The 25,709-nt window shown below is 51.9% G+C and overlaps 3 protein-coding genes across 4 annotated transcripts; 1 reads left to right on the top strand and 2 right to left on the bottom strand.

The window, feature by feature from the left end:
- Positions 1 to 3,893: 3,893 nt before the first annotated feature.
- On the bottom strand, positions 3,894 to 16,913 carry KCNJ4 (potassium inwardly rectifying channel subfamily J member 4). Of its 2 annotated transcripts, none has more exons than XM_010710973.3 (3): positions 16,247 to 16,913; positions 9,010 to 9,184; positions 3,894 to 7,599 (listed from the first exon to the last, which is right to left on the bottom strand). In XM_010710973.3, exons 2-3 carry the CDS (start codon positions 9,045 to 9,047, stop codon positions 6,270 to 6,272), a joined length of 1,368 nt encoding a protein of 455 aa, XP_010709275.1. In that variant the 5' UTR covers positions 9,048 to 9,184; positions 16,247 to 16,913; the 3' UTR covers positions 3,894 to 6,269. The 2 variants fall into 2 exon arrangements, with proteins under 2 accessions (XP_010709275.1, XP_010709293.1); XM_010710991.3 differs by lacking the exon at positions 16,247 to 16,913 and adding an exon at positions 13,239 to 13,563.
- LOC104910991 (endosome-associated-trafficking regulator 1-like) lies at positions 11,400 to 13,013 on the bottom strand. Its single transcript, XM_010710967.2, has one exon. The coding sequence runs from the start codon at positions 12,528 to 12,530 to the stop codon at positions 11,454 to 11,456; it is 1,077 nt and encodes a 358-aa protein (XP_010709269.1). The 5' UTR covers positions 12,531 to 13,013; the 3' UTR covers positions 11,400 to 11,453.
- A 3,275-nt stretch (positions 16,914 to 20,188) lies between the features above and the next one.
- KDELR3 (KDEL endoplasmic reticulum protein retention receptor 3) lies at positions 20,189 to 25,418 on the top strand. Its single transcript, XM_003202280.4, has 5 exons — positions 20,189 to 20,576; positions 21,327 to 21,427; positions 22,016 to 22,174; positions 22,481 to 22,733; positions 24,446 to 25,418. The coding sequence occupies exons 1-5, from the start codon at positions 20,486 to 20,488 to the stop codon at positions 24,484 to 24,486; spliced, it is 645 nt and encodes a 214-aa protein (XP_003202328.2). The 5' UTR covers positions 20,189 to 20,485; the 3' UTR covers positions 24,487 to 25,418.
- Positions 25,419 to 25,709: the final 291 nt, after the last annotated feature.

Here is a 25,709-nt window from a genome sequence, read left to right as displayed (position 1 = left end):
GGATGGCTGATGGTTGGAGCAGGTGATCTTAGAGGTCTTTTCCAACCTTAATGACTCTGTGATTCTATAAGGTGAAAAAAGAGAGATCCAGTATGAATATTAGGAAAATATTTCTGTCCCTGAGTAGTCAAACATGGGAAAAAGTTGCCCAGGTGAGTGCATGTGTTGAACAGAAAGCACATGGGGCAGCATCCCGGTGACCCCATAGAGCATCGTGGAGAGAGTTGGAAACATAAGCCTGCTGCACACGATGAAGATCCCCCCCGTGCTGGGGGGAGTGCAGCATTGACGCCAGCCTGTGATTCACGGCAGCGCAAACTGGTGGCGAGTGAGGATCCGATGGTGTGTGAGTGAGTCCCATGCGCTCTGGGGGGGCGGTGCGGGCGGTTATGAAACCAGCTTGCCCAGTCAGAGTAATTCATGTACTGCTGTGGGAGGGATGGGAGAGATAAACAACGCGCCGAGAGAAGGGAGGGCAGGGAGGATGGCTTAAAATGCAGCTTCCCGGCATGCCCTGCTGGATTAGTTCAGCATCTCAGCCCGGCTCCTCTGTGATTCTTATGCAAGGGGTTTCTCTGGAAGGGACGGCCTGTCCTTGCTAGCCGAGCGCCAGGCACAGGGCACTGACTAACAAAAGGCCATCTCACCACATGTCCCATGTGGCCAGCTGGGCGAGGATAAGCACTTTATTGCTTGCTTTCAGCCCAGTGTGATTCAAGCGTGATGAGCAGGAGGAGTACCCCAAATACCGACAGCCCCTGCGCCAGCATAGAGTTCAACTTGCACTGTGCCATTGCTCTTGGGGGGCTGATGCACCTGGGTGTGCTCTGAACATGCTGGTTTCTGTCTGTGAAGCTCCAGGTGGGGTGTTTTTGTGGAGATCTGGAGACTGGGGTGTCTCTGCTGGGAACAGGCACTGTGCTTGATCCTCCAGAGCTTATCCAGGTGGCAGTGTGAATGAAATGGAAGCTATATACGTTCCCAGGGAGGCACAACGTCCTGACCATGTCTTCACTGCAGCTGCAGACTCTTCTAGGAACTGTTTCTGATTTATGGCTCCCAGTCTCCCCAGCTGCACAGAGGAGGCAGATTAAACCCACAGAGACACAGAGAGCCTGCTGCTGGATGAGCAGCTTGTCACTTGCCAGTGGCAATTTCAAACTCCTTGCCCTCTCAGTTGCAACTGCTTTGGCAACTGCACCGTATCCTCCAGCTGACAACTTCAGTGACTGCAGTGCTGGGACATCCAAACAACTCTATCCATGTGCTGCCACTGGGATTCCCAAATATTACCAGCTCCCAAGTCTCAAGACATGCTATTTCAAATCAGGGGCCAGCACCAAAATAATCCTGCTAATTTCAGATGCCAAAAAAACTTTGAAAGCTCAAATATCCAATGTCTCACAGACTATTTCAGGATGGTGTTTGTGTCCATCCCACATTTCTTCAAAGGCACCAGGGCAATGAAATCACATCATTCCACTTAGCAATATGTATTTCCTCTTCCCACACTGCCTACTTTTGGTCAGCTCCAGGACTGTGTGCCTAGAGCCAAAGCTGCTCAGAGAGCAAAGGGATCGCTCCCTGTGGATGCTTCCTCCTGAAGGGGATGTGTTCAAAGGCAAGGTAAGAGTGAATGGCCCATTGATTGCTCTGCTCTCATTCTTTTTCCCAGAAAATGAGATGAACACAGGAGCACAGACTCCGTGTGGTTTGCAAGCCAGGCTGTCATTACCTTGTATCCCAAGGGGATATGGAAAGGTAGGTTGCCAAAAGAACTCTCAGGGCATTGCAAACCCTCTGCCTGCAAGCTGCACTTCAAACTGGCCAGGACACGTCCCAATGGGGCATTTCTCCACTTCCACGCGATTTCACAACTTCCTGGGCAGGAAAAAGGCAGCTGCTACAGCAACACAACTCTATTACAGTGTAGATTGTGTGTATCACAAAGGAGCTGTGTAGTGGAAAAGTGGAGAAAAATCTCATATGTTGAGCATCTGCACCAGCCGTGTTGCAGAGGTGACAACTGAAGGGGCAGGCAGGCAGCAGGGCAATAACCAAATGGTCTGTATCTGAACTCAAGTATTCCCTGTGCAACTTCCCAGATTGCCACAGCTTTGCACAGAGAAGAAATCAAAGTGTCAGTGCATATCTGAATTGCTTTTAAAGCCAGTAGCCACTCTGTGAAAGCTGCTGAGGTTTTACAGAGCTGATAGTTGATGGCATGGCATGAAAATCCCTGACCCTTCCGTCAGCCATCCTGAACTTTACTGTGGGCTGAAGATCCAGGCTGAGAAAACATGGGCACATCGGTGCCTATTCCTCCAGAGCTGGCATTGTCTGCAGGACAGGAAGGGAAATATTTCCATCCCAACCTCCAGCTGGGACTTGCAGCCATCCCTCAGCCCCATCCCTGCACCCTACCCCCAGCCCTGCTGAGCCCGCAGCTGCTCGGGGAGCTCGGAGGCAGTGCTGCGAGGCTCGCTGCCATCCCTAGGTGGTGCTCTGAGGACAGGCAAGGACCGGGCTCCCGGGGATATGTGTGTCGTGGTTTCCCGGCCCTGGGTCCCGCAGCGCACCGGTGGGCCGGGATTGCGGCAGCCCCCAGCCGGGTCCCCAGAGCTGGACACAGCTCCTCCAGCAGCTCGTTCCCACCTCAGCCCCTCTGGTTTTTAGCCGCCAGCCCACGCAGCCTCGCACTGAGAGACACCCACATGTCTCCTGCCCACCCCGTTGCTTCTCCCCCAGCCTGCCCAGTGCCTCCCAAGCAGTGTGCTCAGCTCTCCCAGCCCCACACGCTGCCTTTTTCCACTTCTGACCCTCTTGCACAGCACACATCATCTGTCCCAGCTTCAGCAGAAGGCTGGGTCTGCAGGGCTTTTCCAATAGCGGCACTCCATTAGGGCCCAGCTCTGCAATTCACCCCAGGCAATGGCAAAATTCCCATTGACTTAGCAGGGGCAGGAGCAAGCCCTTAATGGCCTGGGAAGAAGTAGAAGAGGCATTTTGCTGAGCAGAGGTCACACGCTTGGGTGCAGCCAACTCTTCTTCATTCTGGGACAACACCAAAGCTGAGCCGGTTGCAAAAAAGCACTTTTGTTTGGAAGCACAAATGTTATCAACATGAATTCCTGATCACAGAAATCCAAATCCATTTTCTCCCTTATTATGTTCCTTGAACGTATTTTTAGCTGCAGCGTGTATCAAAATGTTTTGCTGAGCAAATTTTGGGTGAGCTGAAAGGTGCCAATGATGGTCTCTTTTCAAAAGGGTTGGCTGAAAGTGTCACCAAAAATAAAACATGAAACAAGTCTCTCAAGTGTCATCAAAAACAACGACAATGTTCAGTTGGAAGCTGGCAGGAGTGAAAGCAGTATAGTTAGCTGTCATGGGGTGCCGGATCTGAGCCAGTGCCTGGATCCTATTCATAGGGCAAAAAGTCCATTCTCTCTCTGTTAGATTTCTGATATTGGAATACTTTTCAACAGAAGCCAAATCTCAACAAGTGCTGGAGAGTCATTCTGTCATCAGGTCCTGCAGAATGGAAGTGTCTTCTCTGGACCAGACGCATCACCTACATGGAAGGTGATGCTTCACATATCATACACAGCTGCGCCCTGGCTAAAATCTCATCTGTATTTCTGGTTTGCAGAGCTGATTTGCAGACCCACCTAGCAATGTCCAATCTTTCTCATGGCAGCTTTCCACAGTGGATTCACAGAGTTATTAAGGTTGGAAAAGACCTGCAAGATCACTTAGTCCAATGGCCAGCCCATCCCCACCATGCCCACTGACCACATCCCTCAGTGCCACATCCACACAGTTCTGGAACACCTCCAGGAATGGTGACTCCAACACCTCCCTGGGCAGCCTGTGCCACTGCAGCACCACTCCTTCTGAGACGAAATTTTTCCTAATATCCAACCTTCTCTCTTGGTGATTTTTTTGGGCCACATAAAGGAATCCCCAATATCCAATTGTATATACACTTGTTGAGATGAGTGCTGCTGTTGCACAAAGTTTGTGTGCACATCATTGAGTGTTTATGGCTTATTGGGTGGTGTAGGATGGCTTATGCCTGCATATATGACATATGTATGTAGGTATGTTCAGTAGATATTCAGGCATGAGTACTTTGTGATTGGAGCATGCAGGTGCAGAAGCACATGTACTGAAGGATACACATACCTTTGTGCATTGGCAAAGTGGGAGAAATCTTCGAGTGCATTCCCTCGCAGACCAGACTCTTAGGAACTAGTAGTAATGGTACATCATCCCCACTCACCTCTAAAAGGTGCTGCACCTTGGTGAGGGGTGTCCAGCCACGCTCCCTTCTTTGGGGCCACCAGCTCAGTCTGTGTTCTGGGTGCCCATGTCCTTACATCCTCACATGCAGAGAGTCTTTCCCTCTCGGTCCATTAGTTTGTTTCCACTGCCATGACCAGCGGCAGGCACCCAGCTCTGAAAGCTATATTGAAATCCAGGTCAATACTGGCCTCTGTTTATTCCCTCTGGGGGAAAATAAATAAATAATAGCGTGAGGGAGGAGGAGGGAGGGACATTTTTAATCAGCAGCGGGGAGAGGAGGTGGGACACAGAAACATGTAGAAAAACATGGCTGCATATCAAGTCATAGGTGAAAAAAGCCAAGAGGTGGCCAGGAGGTGTTCCTCTTGAGGTGGCCATGTCTGTGTCAATACCAATCTTGTTACACTATCCCTGTTCCCTCCCAAACACTCTGCCACATTACCACATTATTCATTTTTCTCCTTCTTCCTTCCCTTCCCTTCCCTTCCCTTCCCTTCCCTTCCTTTCCTTTCTTTGTCCCTTCTCCTTCGCCTTCCCCTTCAGTTTTTCCTTACCTGTGGTTCCCGCTCCTCCCTCACTCCTTCTGACTCTTTCCCTCTTCTTTTGCTTCTTCCCCTCTTCCTATTGCTCTTTGTACTAAGCCCAAGCTATTACCAAGATGTTGGCTTTCTGCTCTATAGATCAGGAATTCAATCAAACAGTATTTCTTCAACCATTTCCCCAACAGCACATCTGCCAGGTGTGCAGAGCAGCCTTTTGAGCTACCCAATTATTTTCCCATCCTCATGTCATCTGGTTTTGAGTGACTGATTCTAATGCTCTTAATAAAGACTCACCGAGTTTTGCTGTCTTCTGTGAAACAACAGAGAAGAGGTGTTAAGTCTAGCTCTGGCTCTGAAGTACCAAAGGTGAAGCCTCCAGGCATCAAACCCATACGAACAGCAAACACCAGCACTAATAACACTCATCAGTCTCTGTACCAGGCTGCAGCCTCGGGGTCTCCTTTGTTTCCAAACCTCCCCCTGGGATATTAGACTTTATTAAAAATAAATAGATACAAATTCCGTTTTACAGCTGATGGCAGCAGGGAGAAGACTGAAGGAGGTGGAAGGAGAAAATGAGGGGCCTGCTGTCCCATCAGGTCACTGCCTGCCAGCCCTGGCACGGTGGCCGGGTGTGTGAGCACAGGGCCCTGCCTGCTGCCAGACGCTCCAGGAAAGAAGCAGAACGTGGTCTGGGGAGGAATGGGGGAACCAGGGCTGAGTCTGTGGGGCTGAGCTGCTGCTGGAGGTGATGGGTGCCACAAGGAGAGTGCAGAGCGGGCTACGTGCAGTGTCCTTCTCTCCCAGCTTGGCATTTACAGTGGAAGAATATGGATTTCAGTTCTCGATCTTTTTATATACAAAGAAAGTCAAGTGCAACAAGCAATAAACATGCAAGCAAACCCCTATCTCCAGAGACTCTCCCACTTCCTCTAGGAGTCCTAAACTCCCCTGTCCCTTCTCACTGGGTCAGGACTTATGCATCACTTCTCTCCTTGTGAGAGCCATGGCTATTGATAGCCATGGGTCTGCACATGCTGAGAGAGACAGAAAGTGCTGTTGTCTCAGCTGCAGAAACACTTGAGCAGATACAGTCTCTCCATTGAGGGCACAGGCTCCTGTCACCTCCCCAGATGTGGGAATCCAACCCTGCTTCTTTCTTGTCCCTGGGCAGGTCCTTGAGCAAGCTGTGCTGTCTGGAAGAATGGTGTATTCTCACTCCTCATCCAGGGGGTACAACTTCATGGGAAAGGGAATATATCAGAGTATCTCCAGGCCTCGACATACTCAGGTGCTGAGAGGTGGTCACAGGAGGCATTTTTTGGTGGGCAAGGGACTTATGCAGCTACGTATGGGTGCAGAACAGAGGAAGAGGAGGGGGGGGTGGGTAATGAGTGTAGAACGGGGAGGCTGGAGGGATTAGATGGCTGACTCCCTGCGGTATGAGATGGTATCCAAGGGCAAAGTGGCCTGGAGCCGCTCTAGGTCCAGGTGGCTTCCAAAATCCATCATCTGGATGACGCCTCCTTCTTCCTTGGTGCTGCCACCTAACGCTACACCCACTTCGTCATCATCTTCATCTTCATCTTGACTGACAAGAGCCAGCTCGTTCTCATAGCAGAAGGCACTGGGAGGTGGGGGAGAAGGTAGGATAGTCATCTTGCTTTCTTGCAGCTCCCGAGCTGAGCAGCAGGGTGTGCCAGCTACCTCATAGGTCTTGTGAAAGCGGGAATAATCCACTTTGTAGTGGTTCTTCTCCTCAAACACTACTGGTTCAAAGCGGTGACCCCAGAGGATTTCACTGGCGAGGTAAGAGCTCCGTGCCTGCGTGGTCATGGCCGTGGCTTCCACCATCCCTTCCAGGATAACAACGATCTCAAAGTTCTCTGTCTCCAGCTCCTCCTTGCCAATCCCATAGAGTGGGCTCTCCTCATCAATCTCATGAACAATAATAATGGGTGAGACCAAAAATATACGATCGAGACCCACATCATAGCCTACATTGAGGTCCCGCTGGTCCAGGGGGAGGTACTCCCCTTCCTCTGTCATGTAGGGTTTGATGAGCTGGGCACGAACGTGGGCTTCCACGATGTGGCTCCTCCTCAGGTTGCCCACTCGCCACATGAGGCACAGTTTGCCATCCCGCACCGAGATGACCGCGTGGTGACTGAAGAGGAGGGTCTGGGCCCGCTTCTTGGGTCTCGCCATCTTGGCCATGATGGTGCCAATCATGAAGGAGTCAATAACACAGCCCACAATGGACTGGACCACAACAGCCATGATGGCCAGTGGACACTCCTCAGTCACGCAGCGGAAGCCATACCCAATGGTTGTCTGTGTCTCCACTGAGAAGAGGAAAGCCCCTAGAAAGCTGTTCACGTGCATGATGCAAGGCTTGAGGAGAGAGGGACTGCCCCCCACCACCGGTGCGTTGAGGTCACCGTGGAAGAAAGCAATGCACCAGAAAAGGAAACCAAAGAAGAGCCAAGAGACCAGGAAGGCGGCGGAGAAGATCATAAGCATGTACCGCCAGCGCGTGTCCACACAGGTGGTGAAGATGTCAGCCATGTAGCGCTGAGACTTGTTGCTCAGGTTGGCGAAGTAGACATTGCATTGGCCGTTCTTCTTCACAAAGCGGTTGCGGTGCTTCCGCCGGGGTGTGTGGCCCTTCCCATTCCGGCTGTGCCCGTTCATGCTGCCCAACGCAGAGACCTTGTGTCCATCCTCCTCAGTCGAGACAATGCTGTACCTGGAAGAGAAGGAACAGACAGAAATATGTGAAGAACGACATTTTGGCCCTGGCGTGGTGTAAGGCTGGGAGTTTCTATTTTCTCCTCTGCTCTCCGCCCTGATGCCATTGTATATTGTTGACAGTGTTTATACACTTCCTGTGCTCAGGACAATTCTGTTGCCACAGCAACAAGCATGACTCCCAGCATCCTGCATCCAAAGCTAAAGGTGTAATTTGGACATCAACAGTCAAATCATTGGCAGTTTTTTTTTCTGGGAGAAAATCCCCTCTTTGGGGAGCTGTTCCCCACTGATTCCCTCCACAGTGGATGGCACTGTTGCCCCTCTCACCATTGCCAGGAGAAGGCAGCTTCCAAGTGCTCATACACTGCTGGATCTAAAATCACAGATTCTCATTTAAAGAGGTTATGGCAGAAGATGCTCTGACCACTGAGGATATCCAGTAGCCTCCCTCTGAATGCATAGACCACCAAGACCCTCATCGCCACTAAGCCACTAATGACTCCTGAGGCTGGCAGTGCCTCCCTCCCTCCCCGTCACAGTGACATGGCTGTTGGAGTCCTCCAGCATGGACTCCTTCACCTCGGAGCTGACTGCTCCTTGTTTAAATAGGGTGGTTTCTTCAGGGCAGCCACATAGTTCCAAATCCATTTGCTGTCCTCATCTCATTGGAAAGAGGACACCAGGCTTCTGCAGTCCTGCTGAAATCAGCAATTCCTGGGCCAGGGCTGATGTCCAGCACTGCATTGGTACTTTGCTTCTCCTCTGCACCAGCCAACCCTGCTGATAGCCAAGATCTCCCTCCACATACAGCGCATTTCAGACTTGGAGGTGGAGGAGCCATAACTTAGAGTGGACAAAACCCAGGAAGGTATTTTGAAAATAATGTATTGAGGGATGGGCGAAGAGACCAGAGAATGCCCAGAACACATAGGGCAGCACATGGAACATGTCCAGAGAAGGGCAGCAGGGCTGTGAGAGGTCTGGAGCACAAGTCTGATGGGGAGCAGATGAAGGAACAGGGGTTGTTCAGTCTGAAGAAAAGGAGGTTCACGGGAGACCTTACTGCTCTCTACAGTGACCTGAAAGAAGGTTGTAGTGAGTGTGGATTGGCCTCTGCTCCCAGGTAAAAATAATGGGATGAGAAGGAATGGCCTTAGGTTGCAGCAGGGAAGGTTTAGGTTGAATATAAGGGAAAATTTCTTCTCAGAAAGAGAGTGGCAAAGGCTGCCCAGAGAGGTGGTGGAGTCACCGTTCCTGGAGGTGTTCCAGCACCATGTGGATGTGGCACTGAGGACATGGTCATTGGGCATGGTGGGGATGGGCTGGCAATTGGACTGGGTGATCTTAGAGGTCTTTTCCAACCTTAATGCTTCTATGAGCAGTCCTTGGGACGAGGGCTACTCACCGGTTGACGCGGACGCTGCCCATGGCTTGCTGTATCATCAGGTTTTGGGGGCCACAGGAGCTGGGTGAGCGTGGGATCTCATGCAGCCGTGCTTGTGTGGGACCTGGCAGCTCTAGCTTTCACCTCTGACAAGCTGAAGCCCATGCCATCATCACCATTGTTCCTGGGCATGTGCCTTATAGAGAAGGACAGAGCAAAACCCCATAAAAGCCCACGCTGAAAACACCCACCCTGCATGCACCTCTCCCAGCCTTCTGCTGTATGCCCAGAGGGATCAGGTGGTGATGGTAGGCACCACACCACAGCCCTGCTCCAGAGGTGAAGAGCTGACAGACACACACCTAGTGCACACAGCAGCCCACATATCTCACCCATGCAGAGGTGCTGGCAGGCAGTCACCTCTCTCTGGACCAAGGACACCAGAGTTTAGCAGCTTGCAGGGTCCCTGCCCTGAGCCAATATATTAATATCATAGCTTACAGGAGGACAAGAGCTCAGCCAGCCTAAATACCTCACACATAAGGACTAACAAAGCGCAGACAAACACAGCAGCCCTAGAGATCCCTGTCAGCCCAACCTGACCTAGAGGAAATTTATTGCCAAGAAGTGAAGAATATCCCCCCTATTTCAAAGATGGGAAGAGAAGCAAGAGATAGAGCCAAAATGGAGAGCCAAGGCAAAGGAGGAGCTTAGGGGCAGCCAAGGAGAAGCCAGTTGAGCAAACAGACCTTGCGATGTGCCGTGCATAGCATCCGAGGAGTGGTTCTGTGGTATGGCCCTGGGGAGGATGTCTGGGAGGTGTTGTATCCTGACCTGGTCCTCCCTGAGCTGAAGAAGTAGGAGACCGAAGACTCAAGGGCTGACCTATCCCACCTGCCCAGAGCTGCTGGGAAGGGAAATGCGGTGAGGGGTAATGACTCATAGATTAGGAAGGGCTTTGTACACCCATGCTAATCCTACACTGTAACCTTTGGATTACAGCAGTCAGCGTAGAGCACGCAGCACAGACACAGCTAGTTCACTACCTCCCAGCCTCGCCAGTGAGCAGCGGGTGGTTGCCATATCTCAGACAAATCCAGGGATTTCTGGATCAAATACAAGTCTTAGAACTCCTTGCAAGTGGTCATGCAAAGGTGGGAGCCAGGAACAATAGGTGTTATTGTTGAGGATGGAAAAATTGGTGAGAAACACTCTTGTCTTGTCACCAGTGTTGTAGTGTGGGGCTTCAAGTGGCTAAGGGTGACCAGCACCCCTTCCGGCTTAGTAGCCCATGTTGGAAGGTTGCAAGTATGGAGCTCCAGACATCACCTCTGATGGGCAAGCCATCATCATGTCTGCAGTGGTGATTAACCAGCTGTCCCTCCTCCAGGCAACAAGGTTACTGAGGCAGCTGAAGACCCAGCCGCGACTGCTGGGACACTTGAGGACCATGAGAAGGCAGCAGACTTTGCCACTCACCATATGTAGGTAGGAGTGAACAGCTGCCAAAAATTCCCATCGGAAAAAAAACGTTGATGCTGAGCTCTGCCAGCACCCAGCCTCTCACCACCCTTCATCACCAAAGTCTTTAATCATGGTCTGTTTGGGCAGATAGGGAAAAATCTGCTGTGCAACTGGATAAACTACAGCTGAAAATGAGGAGGGTAACCTAAATTCATCAGAAATGTTGGGGGATGACCTGGTGTTGAAGAATGATGCCCACATATAGTCCCAAAAACACATCCTCAGTGATTACATTGTAAATGAGGGCTATGGCATCCTGCCTTACCCAGCAGGAGACAAATGGACAATTTGGGTGTGCTTCTCTGCATCAGGAGAGGAAGGGAATCTTCTCCAACAAGTGCTTTCCACTGGTTGAGCCAAGTTAAAGGGATACCTTATCATCCTGTGATGATAAGGTATTGACCTGAAAGGAGGTTGTAGAGAGGTGAGAATTGGCCTCTACTCCCAGGTAACAGCAATGGGATGAGAGGAAATGGCTTCAGGTTGCACCAGGTTCAGGTTCAGGTTGGATGGGAGGAAAACTCATCCTGGAAGGAGCGGTGCTGCAGTGGCACAGGCTGCCCAGGGAGGTGATGCAGTCACCATCCCTGGAGGTGTTCCAGAACCGTGTGGATGTGGCACTGAGGACATGGTCAGTGGACATGATGGGGATGGCTGATGGTTGGAACAGGTGATCTTAGAGGTTTTTTCCAACCTTAACAATTCCATGGTTCTATAAGCTCATTCTTAGCACTGATACTGACACCAGAGGGAAGTCACTGCAATATCTCACTAATAAACATTTCCTAAAGGTTTTGACCAACCCTCCCCTTTTCCCAGCCACAAGGTAAGCCACAAGGAAAGCATCTCTGTGGGGAATAAAGATTACCAAGCTGAACACACACATGTGAGAGCAAAAGTTTTTGTGTAGGCTATGATTGAACACATTCACAGTGTTTGATTCATTCTTTTTTCTCTGCTTCAGCATCAGAAATTTTGCCTGTGGATTTAAGAATCTCAGTGACAAAATTCAGCGACTCTGTCCCAGCAACCAGCTGCTTGATGGACCAGTTTGCACCCGCTATTATCTTCTGGAGGTTTTTCAAGGCAAAATCTACGTTATGCTTCACCGCCTCCGGGTCCATGCTCTGTCCCACTCTCAGGTTCTTGTTCTTCACCTTGGAGGACTCCAGCTCTCCCTGGAGAAGCAGCATCTCCTGCTTCAGCTTCTCCACGTGGTTTTCCGCATCCAGAGCCCGCTGGGTCATAAGCTGGAGGCTGCGCTCCGTCTGCTGGTTGAGGGCCTGCAGCCCCTGGGCTCTCCTCTCCTCCTTGGCCAGACTGGCCTTCAGCCGACGCTCCAGGCTCCTCATGCTTTGAGCCTGGCTCTCCAGAGAGCCCTGCATGCTCCGCACCACCCTGCGCAGCTTGTTGTTCTCCTCCCACAGCTCCCTGTAGGACACACGCAGCGAAGGGTTCTCCCGGTCCCCGATGGACTCCTCGTGCCACCTGTGGGGTTCTGCTCCCCTGGTGTGCTCCAGGCTGGAGAGGTATGGGTCGCTCGGCTGGGCCCATAGGGAAAAAGGGTCATGCTGGTAGGAGTCATAGGAACCGCATGGTGATGCATGGGCAGCTCGAGGCGCGTGTTTCCTTTGGTGCACAGGGAGGTGATAGGTCCTGGTCCAGCTGCTGTCCTCCTCGAACGGGCTGTCGGACATCTCCGTGTCTTTGTAAAATGGTTCCTCAAACTCCTGAGCATTCTCTTTGAGCTCCAACGCGTGCCTGGCTAACCTTTTGGCATATATTCTGTTTTTCTCTCCATCATCTTTCACCGTGCAAGAGTGCACTGGCTTAAATGAGAACTCAGCATCTCCCAGCTGAGTGTCACCCAAACTCATGCATGGGGGTGGAGGATGTGCCAAGGGACAGGTGTAACTGAACTCCTCGTTGTCATTGTCATCATCATCATCCTCTTCCAGGCTCCGCTGCTCAGTGCAGGCCCTCTCCATGCTCTCAGAGATGCTGAGTGGCCGCGGCATGATTTCAGGATGGCAAACAGGAGGATGCAACCTGTCCTCAGCCTGGGTCGGGTAAGAGTGACAAAGCCTTCTGCAGCCTCAGTGACACATGCAGGGAGCAGGATGTCACTAAGGGCTCTCCATTTAGGTCAGTGGGGTTTTGCGTGGGACGGAACAGAGATGGTAGCGAAAGGAGAGCCCGGCATCTCCGTGTCCTTGCTCCGTGACATCACCATGCTGGTTGTGAGGTCACGACCAGGGAGCAAGGAGCCCTGCAAGCACATGAACTCCGGAGCCCACCCTGGGGATGATCCCAGTGGGACGAGAGGAGTGCACAAAGCAAACGGAGACCTCTCACCTTGCGCAGGAACCATCAGTCCTGGGCAGCAGTGCAGGGATAAGCGGGGATGAAGACATCCCTGGCAGCGAGACCAAGCTGCCGGCGTTCCTGCCAATGCTGGCAGCAGGAGGGAGAAGGGGACAGGGCTGGCGGAGCAGGAGCAGGTTGAGAAATGCCGCAGTCGGGGGGACAGAGGCTGATGCGGGGAGAGGATGGAGGGCAGGGAGAGAGCACGGACGGGACATTCATAAGGACAGGCACCTGGCTAATTCTGTCTGGCACCTGCCCATAGCTACGCCTTGCAAAGTGCGCCCTGGCGATGGTGTCAGCAAGGGGACACCGCAGCTGTCCCTTACAGACGGCCCTCGGAGCATCCGCGGGGCACCTACCTGGGTGACGGGTGCGTGGCCGGCTGGCGGGGACCTGTAGGCTCCACTCGCTGCCTCCACTCCTCCGGCAGCACCGCGGCAGCACTCTGGGCAGGGCATCGGCCCGGGCGGGTTGGCCGCAGACGGGGCCGCGCTGCGCTGCTGCCGCCCGCTCCATCCCCTGCTGCCAGCTGGCAGAGCGCAGCGCTCGTCATGCCGCCGGCCACGGCCTCGGAGGGAACGGCACCAGCAGAGGGGTGGATGGAAATAAACCCACCTGCTGCTTCCCAGCACAGCCCTGCCTGCGACACGGGCCTTTCAGTATCTAAAGGGGGGCGATAAGAAAGAAGGGGACAGACTCTTTAACAGGGTCTGTTGGGACAGGACAAGGGGAAATGGCTTCAAATTAAAAGAGGAGAAATTTAGTCTGGGTATAAAGATCTGCTTCAAATCCGCAGCAGAGCGGCCTTGTGAAGTAGAACAGACAACTCCATGCCGAAGCACTCCCCCACTTCTCTTTTTATAACAACCGTATCTGGCGCTCCGGGGATGTACACCGCAAACAACAACGACGGCGATGGAAAAATCCCATGGTATTTTTACACTTGGCTTTATCCAGAGCTGTCTGGCGAATGCTTGCCTCCTGTCTGTGGTCACTGCGGCTCTGAGGGGCCTTCATTCCCTAACCTTGGGCATAGGGACCCCTTGGTATGGAGATCCCTTGGTGTGGAGACCCCTTGGGTATGCGGACCTGTTGGCATGGACCACTTGGGACAGGGACCCCGTGAGCACAAGACACCTTGGGCATGGGGACTTCTTAGGTATGTGGATGTATTGGGTGTGGGGTCCCCTAGAGTATGGGGACCCCTTTGATATGGGACCCCGTTGGTATGAGAAGCTCTTAGTACAGAGACCCCTTTTTATGGGGATGCCTTGGGTATGGGGACGCCTTGGGTATGGGGACTCCCAGGCTCAGGCAGAGCTGCACACCTGCAGCATCTCCCATCCCTCCCTGAGCCCCTGCATGTGGGCTAAGATGTGGGCTCGGTGCCCCTCGTTAACCCTAGATCTCATTAGCGAGGGCGTTGGAGCTATGCAGGAGAGCAAAAGGCACATGGCATGGGGCAGGTGAGGGGAGGGGAGGGAGCTCTGTGCCATTTATATAGACATGCTGCTGCCTTTTCCCTCAATAATTATAAATAGATCGGGTGGGTGCCAGCAGTCCCCGTGTGCCCGCAGTCACGGTGAGCTGACCCCTGCTCCCCCGTTGGGTGACATGGATGTCCCTCTGTCCTGTTTGCATTGCAGGGTGGAGCGAGTGAGGGGATATTTCCCCCCTGTGAAGCCCCGGGCACGGGTAATATGAAAACAAAACAAAATGATCTGAAGTTGAAGCCTCTCAGTGTGTGACTCAGAGCTATTCATAGCTCCCCGAAGCCAGCTGCAGCAACAGAGCCAGAAGGATTCTGCCCGTATTATTATTCCAATTACCATCTGAATTAAAAGTTTGAGCAGTGATCAGCCCACATACTGACGGAGGGGGGGAGAGGAGAGAAAGGGAGAGAAAGGCAGAAAACAGATAAAAAAGGGCTACGCACGAAGGTCCCCGTGATGACACAGCCAGAGCAGAGGCTGAGCCCCCCCTCCCCAGCCCCCACTTCTCCCACAACTCCCAGTAGGGTCCCCTCCACCCTGGAGCCCTCAGTGCTCCATTAGAACCATATCCATACGTTGGTCCTATATCCAACACAGTCGCCTGCAGGAGAGCTGCATCTGACCCGCGCCATTCGCAGAAAGGTTGTTGTGTCTGTGAGCAGGGATTGACTGCGAAGATGGGCACGTCCATCTATCGATCCCCCGTCGCCGTCGGGTTGAACGAACCCAATGCCATAACTCAGTGACCCAGGAAAGTGGGAATTTGCTGAAGGCGGACTGCAATTAAGTGCCCTGCTCCACATCGGTGCTGATGGAAGCGCCGATGGCCGTCACTCCATCCCCCATCCCGCTGTCCCATGGTGGTGCCACACCAGGGATGGATGGGCAGCATGGGCTGGAGCTGCCCAATGGCCGGGGGACACCTCCAGGCAACATGCCCCAAGGAGGTGGAAGGAGAGGAAGGTTGCAGCATGACAAAATCGACTCTCTCCCATCCATCCCTTCCATTTCTATCCCTCCTCCTCCTGCTCACCACCAATTTTCCTTCTGAAAGCCCACATTCTTATCATGGAATCACAGAATATCCTGAGTTGGAAGGAACCCATAAGGATCATTGAGTCCATTCCTGCTATCCTTCGTGTCATCGTTTTCAGCAGCCCCAAACTGAGGTGACCATGTCCTGGGGTGCTCAGACATTGCTTCCAATGGCAAATGGATACAGGTATATCCCCATGCTCCCTGCACACCTCCCCATCCCCTCTCAGGCTCCTGGTGACCCATCACCTCCGCCATGCATCTGACACCAAGGGGGTAACCCCTACTGGCAGTGCCTGTTGGAGACATTGAACCACTCAAAGCAAGAGCTGAGCTGAGACCTTATGAGCTGGAAGGGTCGGGTATGGACCCCCAAAATCTCTAAGCTTAGAAAGAGACACTTCAACCCTGGGTGCACTCTGTGCTTGGAGAACACCTTCCTGGTGCTGAGAGACCCATCCCAGAGCAGCGCACACGAATGGACGCCACAGTGCAGGGCTGCTCCATGGGAATGGAGAGGGAAAAGGCAAACAAGAACTGGGCTGAGGGAGCAAAGCAAAGGTCAGAGCTGAAAAACCACACAAGTTACCTGCAGGGCAAGGGAGGAAAGTTGGGGAGGCTGACGAGGAGGTGCCCTCCACACTGTCACGCTCCGTTAGCGATATTTACATCTGCCATGCACACAGCAACTTTGCTATTCACGGACACACTCACATGAAGCCACTCACATCTCACTAAGTTATATTTATAGCCATTCCTCAGCGCTAGCAGTAGCAAGGCAGCATTTTTGCAGGCAAAACCTCCCGTTGCTGCACCGGGAGCTGCCCGGCATCTCTTACCGCATCGTGCCGGGGCCGCCTGGGAGCCAGAGTCAAAGGATGGGGTCAGTAGTCGGTGTCTCCATCGTGCCCCAGAGCTCCTGGGCTCACCCAGTGGGTTCTCTGCAGCTCTGGGGTTGTTGGATTCCCGAGGAGCCCCAGCTCACCGTGCCCAGCTCCTCTCCTCCTCCGCTCAGCGTGCTTCGCTCCCATCCATCCCACGAGCTCTCAGCGATGGTTCTGCTCTCCCCCTCCTGCCTCGTCCCCTCTGCCCTTCCTTCCTCTCCCTGCACCTCCCTGCTCTAACCCCAAAATCTCTGCACCGCCTCTCCCTGCTCCCGTTCCCTGGCTCCCTCTCCCCCTCTCTGATTGCTATGCAGTCTGTAGCTAAGAAGTCAGTAACTCCGTGGTAGGATCCAACAGCTTTCCGCTACTTTAGCCCATCCTTGCGTGTGATCTCAGAGCCATGGATACGCACTGCTGAGCTGCCATGGGGGAGAAGGGAACACATCCAGTGGAAGTGGCAGTGGGAAGGGGACAGTGGGGCAGCCATGTACCCAGGCTGTAACCTGCAGGATTTTCCCACCTGGACCCCAGATTATAGGCTGAGACCTGGCTCCAAGCAAGGACCCAGCTCCCCTCAGGGTGTCTCTGCTGGGAGCTCCCTTGTGGCATCTCAGGGGCTTCCAGGTCACCTCCCGGAGAACTCTCACCGGGAGGAGCAGAGAGTATTTTTAGCACCTCTCAGCATCCGTCCGCAGCTGCAAGCAGGGAGAGCAGCCAACATCCTGCAAACAGCTCCACTCCACTGCTCCGCACAGCTGGATGGGGCTGTCCGACCCCTCCATCCCTACTATCCCTGTCCCCAGGCTGGGGATCGTTGCCCATCCCATAGGGGACCCCCATACTTAGGGGCACCAATTTGGAGGTCACTGTCCATCCCACAGAGAGCCCCAGCTCTGCCCAGGGCTGATATGACACATCCTGGTGTGACCATGGTGGTTGCAGCCCAATGGGTGAAGCCACGCTATAGTGCTTCAACTCATCCCAAAAACCTCACTGTGTTGCTGAGGATGGGGAGGAACACGTGGCCATGGTGGTGGTTTTCTCCACGCGGACATGTGGCTGCACCTTGTCCGCTGTGCAGCCAGCATGGTTGGGCCATTGGGATGGACATCGGGATGTCACAGCAAGGATGTCACCAACCCCTTGCTGTCCTCGTGCCATGCCCCGGCCATTCCTGGCTCAATGGCCCCAGCAGTGGGGTGGCTCACACTCGCCACCCCCGCCCGTCTCCACCAGCACCGTCTTTAATAAGAAGCGTGGAATATTTTAGCACCTATGGAAAAGCCACCACAGACGGTGGTGGCAGCCGTTGCCAGGGAGACGGTCCCAAAAATAGCCCCACTCCGCCAACCTTTCCCAGTGCTGCTGTGGGGATGGGGGGAGACAGAGAGATGGAGGGATGGGAGGGTGGGGAGAAGGGATGGAGGGATGGAAGAACGGAGGGAGGGAAGAATAGAGAGAGAGTTCATGGATGGATGGATGGATAAGAGGGAAGGATGGAGAGAGAGTTCATGGATGGATGGATGGATAAGAGCAGGAGAGATGGATGGAGGAATGAAAGAGAAGAAAGGAAGGAAAGAGGGAAGAAGAAATGGAAAGATGGAAATGGAAAGATGGATGGAGATGTGGAGAAATGAATCAAAGGAATGGATGGATGAGAGGCAGAGAGGTGGATGGATGAATTGAGGGATGGATGGAGGATTGGAAGGAGAGGTAGATGGAAGGATGAAATAAAAGAGGGAGGGAAGAAAGGAGGGAGAGAGGGAAGAATGGATGGATGGATGGATGGATGGATGGATGGATGAATCAAAGGAAGGAAGGAAGAAAATGGGTGGAAAGAAGGGGGAATGGATGGACGGATGAAGGAGTGGATGGAGAGATGGAAGGGTGGATGGATGGATAAATGGAGAGGTGGATGGAAGGACGAAATAAAGGACAGATGGAAGAAAGGAGGAATGGAAGGATGGATAGAGAGATGGAAAAATGAATTGAGGGATATATGGAAGGAAGGAGAAATAGAAAGTTGGATGGATGGATGGAGAGGAAGCAGGAGCTCCTCAGAAGGTGAGCAGGTACTACCTGACCCTTCTCCTGTCTGGGAACGAAGCCTAGAGCCACCAGCATGCCAACAGCCCCTGGTCGGGCAACCATGGTCCTGCTTTCTCACCACACTGACTGAAGCCAGCACAAGCCCTTGAGCCCCTCTACGCCTACTGCTACTATCCACAGCACAGCTGGAAATGGCCCACGGGTCTTATTCTCCACCATGAGGGCCTGGATGTGACCCAAAGCAGAAGTTGAGGGGAAATGACTAGGGCAAATCACAGAAGTCCAATGACAGAAGAATGCTTTAGCAAGAAGGGTGAACCTGGTGTCACTGGATTGTTGTGTCCTTCATAGAGGCTAGACTTGCAGGAGAGCAAGCATCCCAAACCAGCACAGGCAGAGAGAGGAACCCAAAAATAGAACTGAAGGGGGGGGGGGGGAAAGAAAAAACCCAACAACCCCAAATTCCCGTTTCTAATGCCAAATCCCAGCTTGCTCTCCTCCCTGTCACCCTGGCGACATTCCTTATGGTCGCCATGGAAACGGGAGGCATGGAGAGAGCATCATGGTGCGGGGTGGTGGCAGCGCCCAGCATTATTTCAGAAGGCAGGGAGACACCCAGGGCAAGGCACAGGGAAGGAGGAGGGAAGGTTTATTTTTGCTCACTCCCACTTGGTGTGCCAGATTCTCCTTCTCTAAGCATCCATATGCCCTTTGCCAACCCAGTGGCCTTCCTGTGAAGTCCCACTTGGAGCCTGGTGGTTCCCAGTAGCACCACTGGACATCAGCTCTCCTTAGGTCTTGGGAAGGCACGAGAGGAAGAGAATAAACCTCTGCCACCTGCAGTTGTCTTACTGGTGGCCTTCCAGTGGTGGTAACTGGGTCCACCACATTCGGGACAAGAAGCAAAGAGGACCAGGGATGGCTGGACAGGGCTGTGAGCACACTGATCTAGCTGTAGGAGTCCCTATTAATTGCAGGGGAGTTGGACCAGATGACCCTTAAAGGTCTCTTCCAATTCAAATGATTCAGTGATTCTACTGTCCCCACCCCAGCCTCAGCATGCCCATGGGTAGTAGGTGGCAGTCCCCATCCCATGGGGATCCACGGGTGTTTTCCAACCCAACCTGCAAATACGACTGGAAAAGCCCAGCACGGCAGGTGCTACAGCGGCTGGGAGGGAAACCACACAGCCAGCATGATGGGCTGGGAGGAAATGTATGCAAATGCATTCCAAAAAGAATCTGGCGATGCTAATAGACTTGTTAGTAAGCACTGGGAATAATATTTTTACACTTTAATCATTAGGGATGATACTCCAGGCGAGCCCATAAGGATGAGCCAAGGAAGGGAGGCGTGAGGGAACCATCTAGGGGTAAAAGTGGGGACATGGAGCATCCATGTCCCATCTCAGCACCCTGAGATCCCATTGGAGAAGAAGGGACGTCCCAAGGTTGGCCACTGATGTTTCTGAATATGGTTAAACTCTGTAGCGATCGCTCCTCAGATCCCTTCTCCTAAACCTATAAGGATGGCAGCACTTACACTCCTTGTGCACAGCCTTGTACTTAATGCACTGCCCTAGTGGGATGGGACATGAAGTGACGGCAGCCCGGTATGTCACATCCATGCTTGATGGGGCCACGGGACTGCCAACATGGCACAAGATGCTGCAGCAGCATCCCAGCCCGCAGGATGGATGACCCTTTTCCCCCGCCTTTTCTCCTTTAAGGATGCTTCCGCGTGTAACTTGAGACAAGTGAGGGAAAAGAAAGGAGAGGAAGGGGTAAAAAAAAAAAAAAAGGGAAAGGGAAAAAATAGTGCAGTTATTCCGCCTCCGCCTCCTCCTTTCTCTCCTCCCCGGCCAGCCAGGAGCCACGTCACCCAGCGCTGCTCCGGGGCTGCTGAGAGGACAAAACCTAACTTTGCACAGGCCCTGCACAGAAGAGAAAGGCAGCGTCAGGGACGCAGTTCTGGGAGAGAGAAAGTCCAGGGACGTTGGGGCAGGGGACGTGGAGCCTTGGGAAGGCATAGAGAAGAGAGCTCCGGACTCTGAGAGAAGGGAAAGTTCAGCCGGAGGAAAGCGTACGCTCGGCTGAGGACGGAACTCCCCGCGGGGTTTTACAGCTGCCCTCGCCCACCGCCGCCATGAACATCTTCCGCATCCTAGGGGACGTCTCCCACTTGTTGGCCATCATCATCCTGCTGGTGAAGATCCACAGGTCCAAGTCCTGTGCTGGTGAGTGCTCTCTGGGCAAGGAGGGGACCCTACTCCTCAGCTCTTCAGAGGCATCAGGCTCCTCTTCCTTCCTCCTCTGCGCTGCCTCCCGGATTCTTCTCCAGCTTCTCTCCCATCCCTTTCTGGTACGCCTTGGTGGTTTTTTGTCAAGCCCATCACTGGGCTTTGCTGTGGTATGCAGAAGGCTCCACAGCCTGGTGGATAGCTTCCTCGCCAGGAGGGAGAAGGATGTGCTGGAAGGATGTGATGTGGCACGGCACACGGCCACGGGGAAAGTGTCTGGGTGACAGCGAAGCATAGGGGAGGAGAGTGATAAGGCAGAAAGTGAGCATGAGAAGGTTTGGTGGCACCAAATGCAATGACCTCTGGTGAAAAGATGCAGAGAGAATGCTGCTTCAAGCCTAGAGGCCCTGTTCGGGCAAGGCATGCAGAGCAGTTGCTTCCCACAGAGCCGGAGGCTTGCAGGTAGATGAGAGGATGGGTTCAGCTGTGTTCATCCATGTTTGCCATCCCACCAGTAGTGACAGCAGCACCAACATACGTGGGCCAGTCCCCAGTCCCACAGCAATTCACCACAATGAGAGATGGGCAGGCGTGTTAGGAAGAGGTCTTTGTGATGGTGAGTTCCTGGCTTCTGGAGAAACACACGTATACAAGTGATCTCAAAAAAAAAGCACAGGGCAAAACCCACATCTGAAGGGTTTTTTTCTCTCACCTGCCTTGCCTTTCTCTCCTCTCCTTGCCATGCAGGTATCTCGGGGAAAAGCCAGATTCTTTTTGCCCTCGTCTTCACTACCCGCTACCTGGACCTGTTCACAACCTTCATCTCCCTCTACAACACCGTGATGAAGGTAAGGAGAGCAGCAGAGAAGCAGATGTTCCCCCCAGCTCGCCATGGTTTCACCGCATTAGTTTTTCAGCCACAGGGAGACAGGAGCAACTCCATCTTCTTTGCCCGTCACCAAAGCTAGTGGGTTACACACAGGAAGAGCAGCTAAAGGAGCTCCCTTTAGTGTCACCAGCCCCCCACTAACCATAATGCAATGCTCTTTGCATTAAACAAGTGAGCCCACCACAGTTAGCACCATCAAGACCAGCTTGAGATGCTGTGAATGAGGGCTGGGCATGCTTGCAAAACAAGAGCACAACAGTTGGCTGCCACCAAGCCAACATCTTAACAGAGAGCCTGAGAGTTCTCAAACAACAGTTACCCTCACGGTAGGGGCAGAGTGGCAATCTCTAGTTGACCACAGGAGCACCTCTAACACCAGTCAGTCATAAGCCAGTGTAGAAAGATCGTTCACTGCTATCTCACCACAGCACAGCCCAGCAGGTGAACAGACCTGGCTTTCGGCAAAGCTGACTGAAGCCAAGCTCCTGTTCAAGCACAGGCAGCGCGATCGCAGGTCAGATCTTGCAGTTCTACTTCTCTCCCCCAGGTCATTTTTTTGATATGTGCCTACATCACCGTGTACATGATCTACGTGAAATTCCGGAAAACTTTTGATAGTGAGAACGACTCCTTTCGCCTGGAGTTCCTCCTGGTCCCTGTGACAGGCCTGTCCTTCCTGGAGAACCACAGCTTCACCCCCCTGGAGGTAAGGAAAGCATGGGGCAGGAGAGGGGAGGGAAGCCTGGCACTACCCAGATTGCAGGATGTTGAAGATCTCGGGTTTTTAATGCCGAAAGCATGAAGGAGAGGCAAGGCTGGTAATCCATGAAGAACACGTAATCTGTAGAGCAGCTCAGCACCGTCTTCTCTCATTGCCCACTCTGTCAAGAGTAAAGCTTTGGGTCCTTCCATGTCATTGGAGTTGGACTAGATGACCCTTCAGGGTCCCTTCCAACTCACATGATTCTATGATGATTCTATCATCACCACCACCTTCATTTGCACCTCACAGATACTCTGGACCTTCTCCATCTACCTGGAGTCTGTAGCTATCCTCCCTCAGCTCTTCATGATCAGCAAGACAGGGGAAGCAGAGACCATCACAACGCATTACCTTTTCTTCCTGGGCCTCTATCGAGCCCTCTATATCGCCAACTGGGTCTGGCGCTACCACACCGAGAAGTTCTATGACCAGATTGCTGTGGTCTCTGGGGTGGTACAGACCATCTTCTACTGCGACTTCTTCTATCTCTATGTTACCAAAGGTGGGTGAAAGTGTTGGTATACACTGGATGCGGTCATTTGGCCTTCTTGCGGCTTGCCAGGTGTTAATCCTTGAGTTCACTCCTTATCTGTGTAGAAATTTAAACCAGAGCTCAGCCTGGTTTAAGCCCACCCTGAGAAGTTAATGTTTTCTGGTGTATTCATTTCCACGTGCTTTTTGAAATTATGAATCACAAAAAAACCTCAGAGGGGGAAGAAAAAATAGCCACAGGCAGGCAATGCACCTGCAGACATATGGAGGCAATATTAAGCCTACTTTTCCTTTCGGTGTAAAAGACGCAGCATTCCCAAGGACTCATTCTGTACGAAGACAGGCATCTGCACGTACAAGACTCTGCAGTTTCCCAAAACCAGATGCCAGTGATGGCTGCATACCAGCGCTAACGGGCATACAATCTGGTAGAACACGCTACGGTGCTGAGGCTAAAGAAGGCTTTAAACTGCTCATTTGCTGAGAAGGGAGGAATTTGATGAAACACAGCTCTACAGACATTTTCTTCTTTCCTGTTCCCCAACTATTCCACCAGATCCTGTGCTGGGGGCTCTGATGGGTGGCTCTAAGCAGCTCCATGCGCTGTTCCTGCTGGTAGAGAGGTGATGGCATAGAACAGAGGGCTGGCCTTGGTGGGTTAAGATTTTCTTCTGTAACTGAAACATCTCTGACGTTAGAAAATTACTTTGCAAAACCACCATCAAGGTGCCCTACGTCAATTCCTTTTTTTCCTCCCATCGCCCATTTTAGCTTCAGTCAGTTCACGAGGCCTGCATCCTTACATTCTGTTAGAAATCTATACCCTTTGCAGTTGTGGAAGGTGGAACAAAAGGGGAAGGGAAAAAAAAAAAGCCTCACAACTGCTGGCTTTTGGTCTCACATCACTAGGCATAAAGCTGCAGAACTCAGATGACACAGAAGGGAGAAATAAAAAACATTTGTCCCTGGGACACCACAGCAGGAAGAGAATTGCCTCCCCCCCCCCCATCCCCCTTCTTTTACACAACTGTTCTGGATCAAGGGAAAGGAGAAGGTGGCGGGAGATATGCAAATGCTTGGCAGTCATTTATGGCAACCAGAAATGTTATAGCAGGTTGCATCTCTCTTACTTGCAAAAAAGAAAAAGCATCTTTTCAAAACATTTCTATCACAGGAGAGCGCAGACAAAAGGGCAGCGATTCTGGTAAGGAAAGCAAGGATGCTGTATAAAAAGAAACCTACTTAATAAGGTTACAAAGCATTGCAAAGGGATCTTTATATAATGCCAGTTCTCTTTATCTTGTTTTTAAAACTAGATGAGCTGCTTTCTGTTTAATGCAGGGACCTGAAAGATGAAGGGAGTCTTCAGCTCCCCAAAACTTGGGTTTCACAGAACAGCTGAGGTTGGAAGCACCTGCAGGGATCATCTACCCCAACCCCCGGTGTTTCTGTGAGCCTCCCAGCCAAGCTTCCCACAGCACATCAACAGGGGAAGCTTGCAGGCTCTGGCCATAAGGCCATTTATTCTCCTTTAGAAGTAATGAAAGTGTACCAGGGACAGAAGAGTGTATTATATCAAAGGGAAAAAAAAAAAAAAAATATTGGTTTGAAAACCTGGCAGCCTGCTATCTAGTGGTCCAAATTATCAGATTCAGAATAGTTGTAGAAACAATGGATCAGTTTATATTCCCAGCAAGCCTTCATTACCATCTCTTTTTGCAGTCCTAAAAGGAAAGAAGCTAAGCCTTCCAATGCCTGTTTGAAGCCGTTTCCAGACAACACCAGAAATTCCAAAGATGAAACTCTATTGACCACAGCTTTCCTTTCCTGGCCCTTGTTGACTGAAGAATGGCTCAGCTGGGCTTCACTCCAGTGCCAGGAAGACAGCGAGGCCAGGACAGCTGGTATGCTTGTCACCTGGATGAGACTCTCCCTCCATTTTGTTGTGTTTCTTCTTACTTGAAATTGGTGCTAATAAGTAGTGCTGGCCAATACTAAGAAATACAGATCGTTTTCTCCCTGTTCTTCCTAGCACTCACCTCTATAACATGCCTCTACCTTACCCTGAAACACCACAAGTAAAAGGGAAACTGTCACACAGTCCTTCAGTCCCCAACAAATGCCATAGTGAAGAGGGCGCGTTATCATGAAGTCTGATAACATATACAAAGGTCACTGGCCCCTATGTGCAACCACAGAATAGCCCAAGTTGGAATGAACCCACAAAGACTGAGTCCCACTCCTGGCTCCACGCAGGACCATCCAAAATTCAACAGTTATACCACCCGTACGTGAACTACCGCCCTCTCAAAAATTAACTCTGCTTGAACCCCAATCTATTAAGGTCCGCCTTACCTTCACATGGCAGGAATCTTCCATTCCACAGGTATTCCAGCACCCTCCCCACTCACTCATCTCCAATGAGGGTTCCTCACGTTCTACAGATGAGGGACATTTCGATTATAATTCAGAGGGTTGCCAACAGATGTTCCCAACCCCTTGGATTTGACTTCTTTTAACAACTGGGAAGAACGGGGGCAAATGTTGTTTTACGCTCCAAAAATAATAAAGACAAAAGTTCACAGTTTATTGACAACAGTGTTTTTATTTATACCTACAAAAGAAAACAAGATGGTATCAAAAGGACAATTTACAAACTAAGAATAGTAACATAGCTCTTAGTATCCTGTGTCTGAACACCACAGATCTATGAATCTCTCAATTCAAGTCTTCGTTAATACAACAGGAATGTGTTCAGAGACCAGCAAACGTGTGAAACGAGATGCTGATCCCACACAAAGCCACTAACCCTTCCATTGTTCAGAGAAGTCCAAACAGTAAATTGCTTCAGGAAGTGGGAGGGGAGGAGACACCCAAGTCGTTATGACACTCCCACAGAACTTTTTACAGATTGAAAACAACGCAAACGATACTAGAGGCTAATGCTTATCAACGAGGGCCCTCCAGCTGGTATATGGAACAGAGC

This window comes from Meleagris gallopavo, chromosome 1 (assembly GCF_000146605.3).
Source record: "Meleagris gallopavo isolate NT-WF06-2002-E0010 breed Aviagen turkey brand Nicholas breeding stock chromosome 1, Turkey_5.1, whole genome shotgun sequence".
Taxonomy (NCBI): Eukaryota; Metazoa; Chordata; class Aves; order Galliformes; family Phasianidae; genus Meleagris; species Meleagris gallopavo.
This window is presented reverse-complemented; position numbering and strand designations above follow the sequence as displayed.

Bases quoted from the DNA above. Each gene is read 5' to 3' on its own strand.
- LOC104910991 (XM_010710967.2), bottom strand. From the start codon at position 12,530: ATGCCGCGGCCACTCAGCATCTCTGAGAGCATGGAGAGGGCCTGCACT.
- KDELR3 (XM_003202280.4), top strand. From the start codon at position 20,486: ATGAACATCTTCCGCATCCTAGGGGACGTCTCCCACTTGTTGGCCATC. The intron at 20,577-21,326 runs GTGAGTGCTCTC...CTTGCCATGCAG, and splicing joins CAGGTCCAAGTCCTGTGCTG to GTATCTCGGGGAAAAGCCAG. The intron at 22,175-22,480 runs GTAAGGAAAGCA...TGCACCTCACAG, and splicing joins ACAGCTTCACCCCCCTGGAG to ATACTCTGGACCTTCTCCAT.
- KCNJ4 (XM_010710973.3), bottom strand. From the start codon at position 9,047: ATGATACAGCAAGCCATGGGCAGCGTCCGCGTCAACCG. The intron at 7,600-9,009 runs GTGAGTAGCCCT...CTTCTCTTCCAG, and splicing joins GGCAGCGTCCGCGTCAACCG to GTACAGCATTGTCTCGACTG.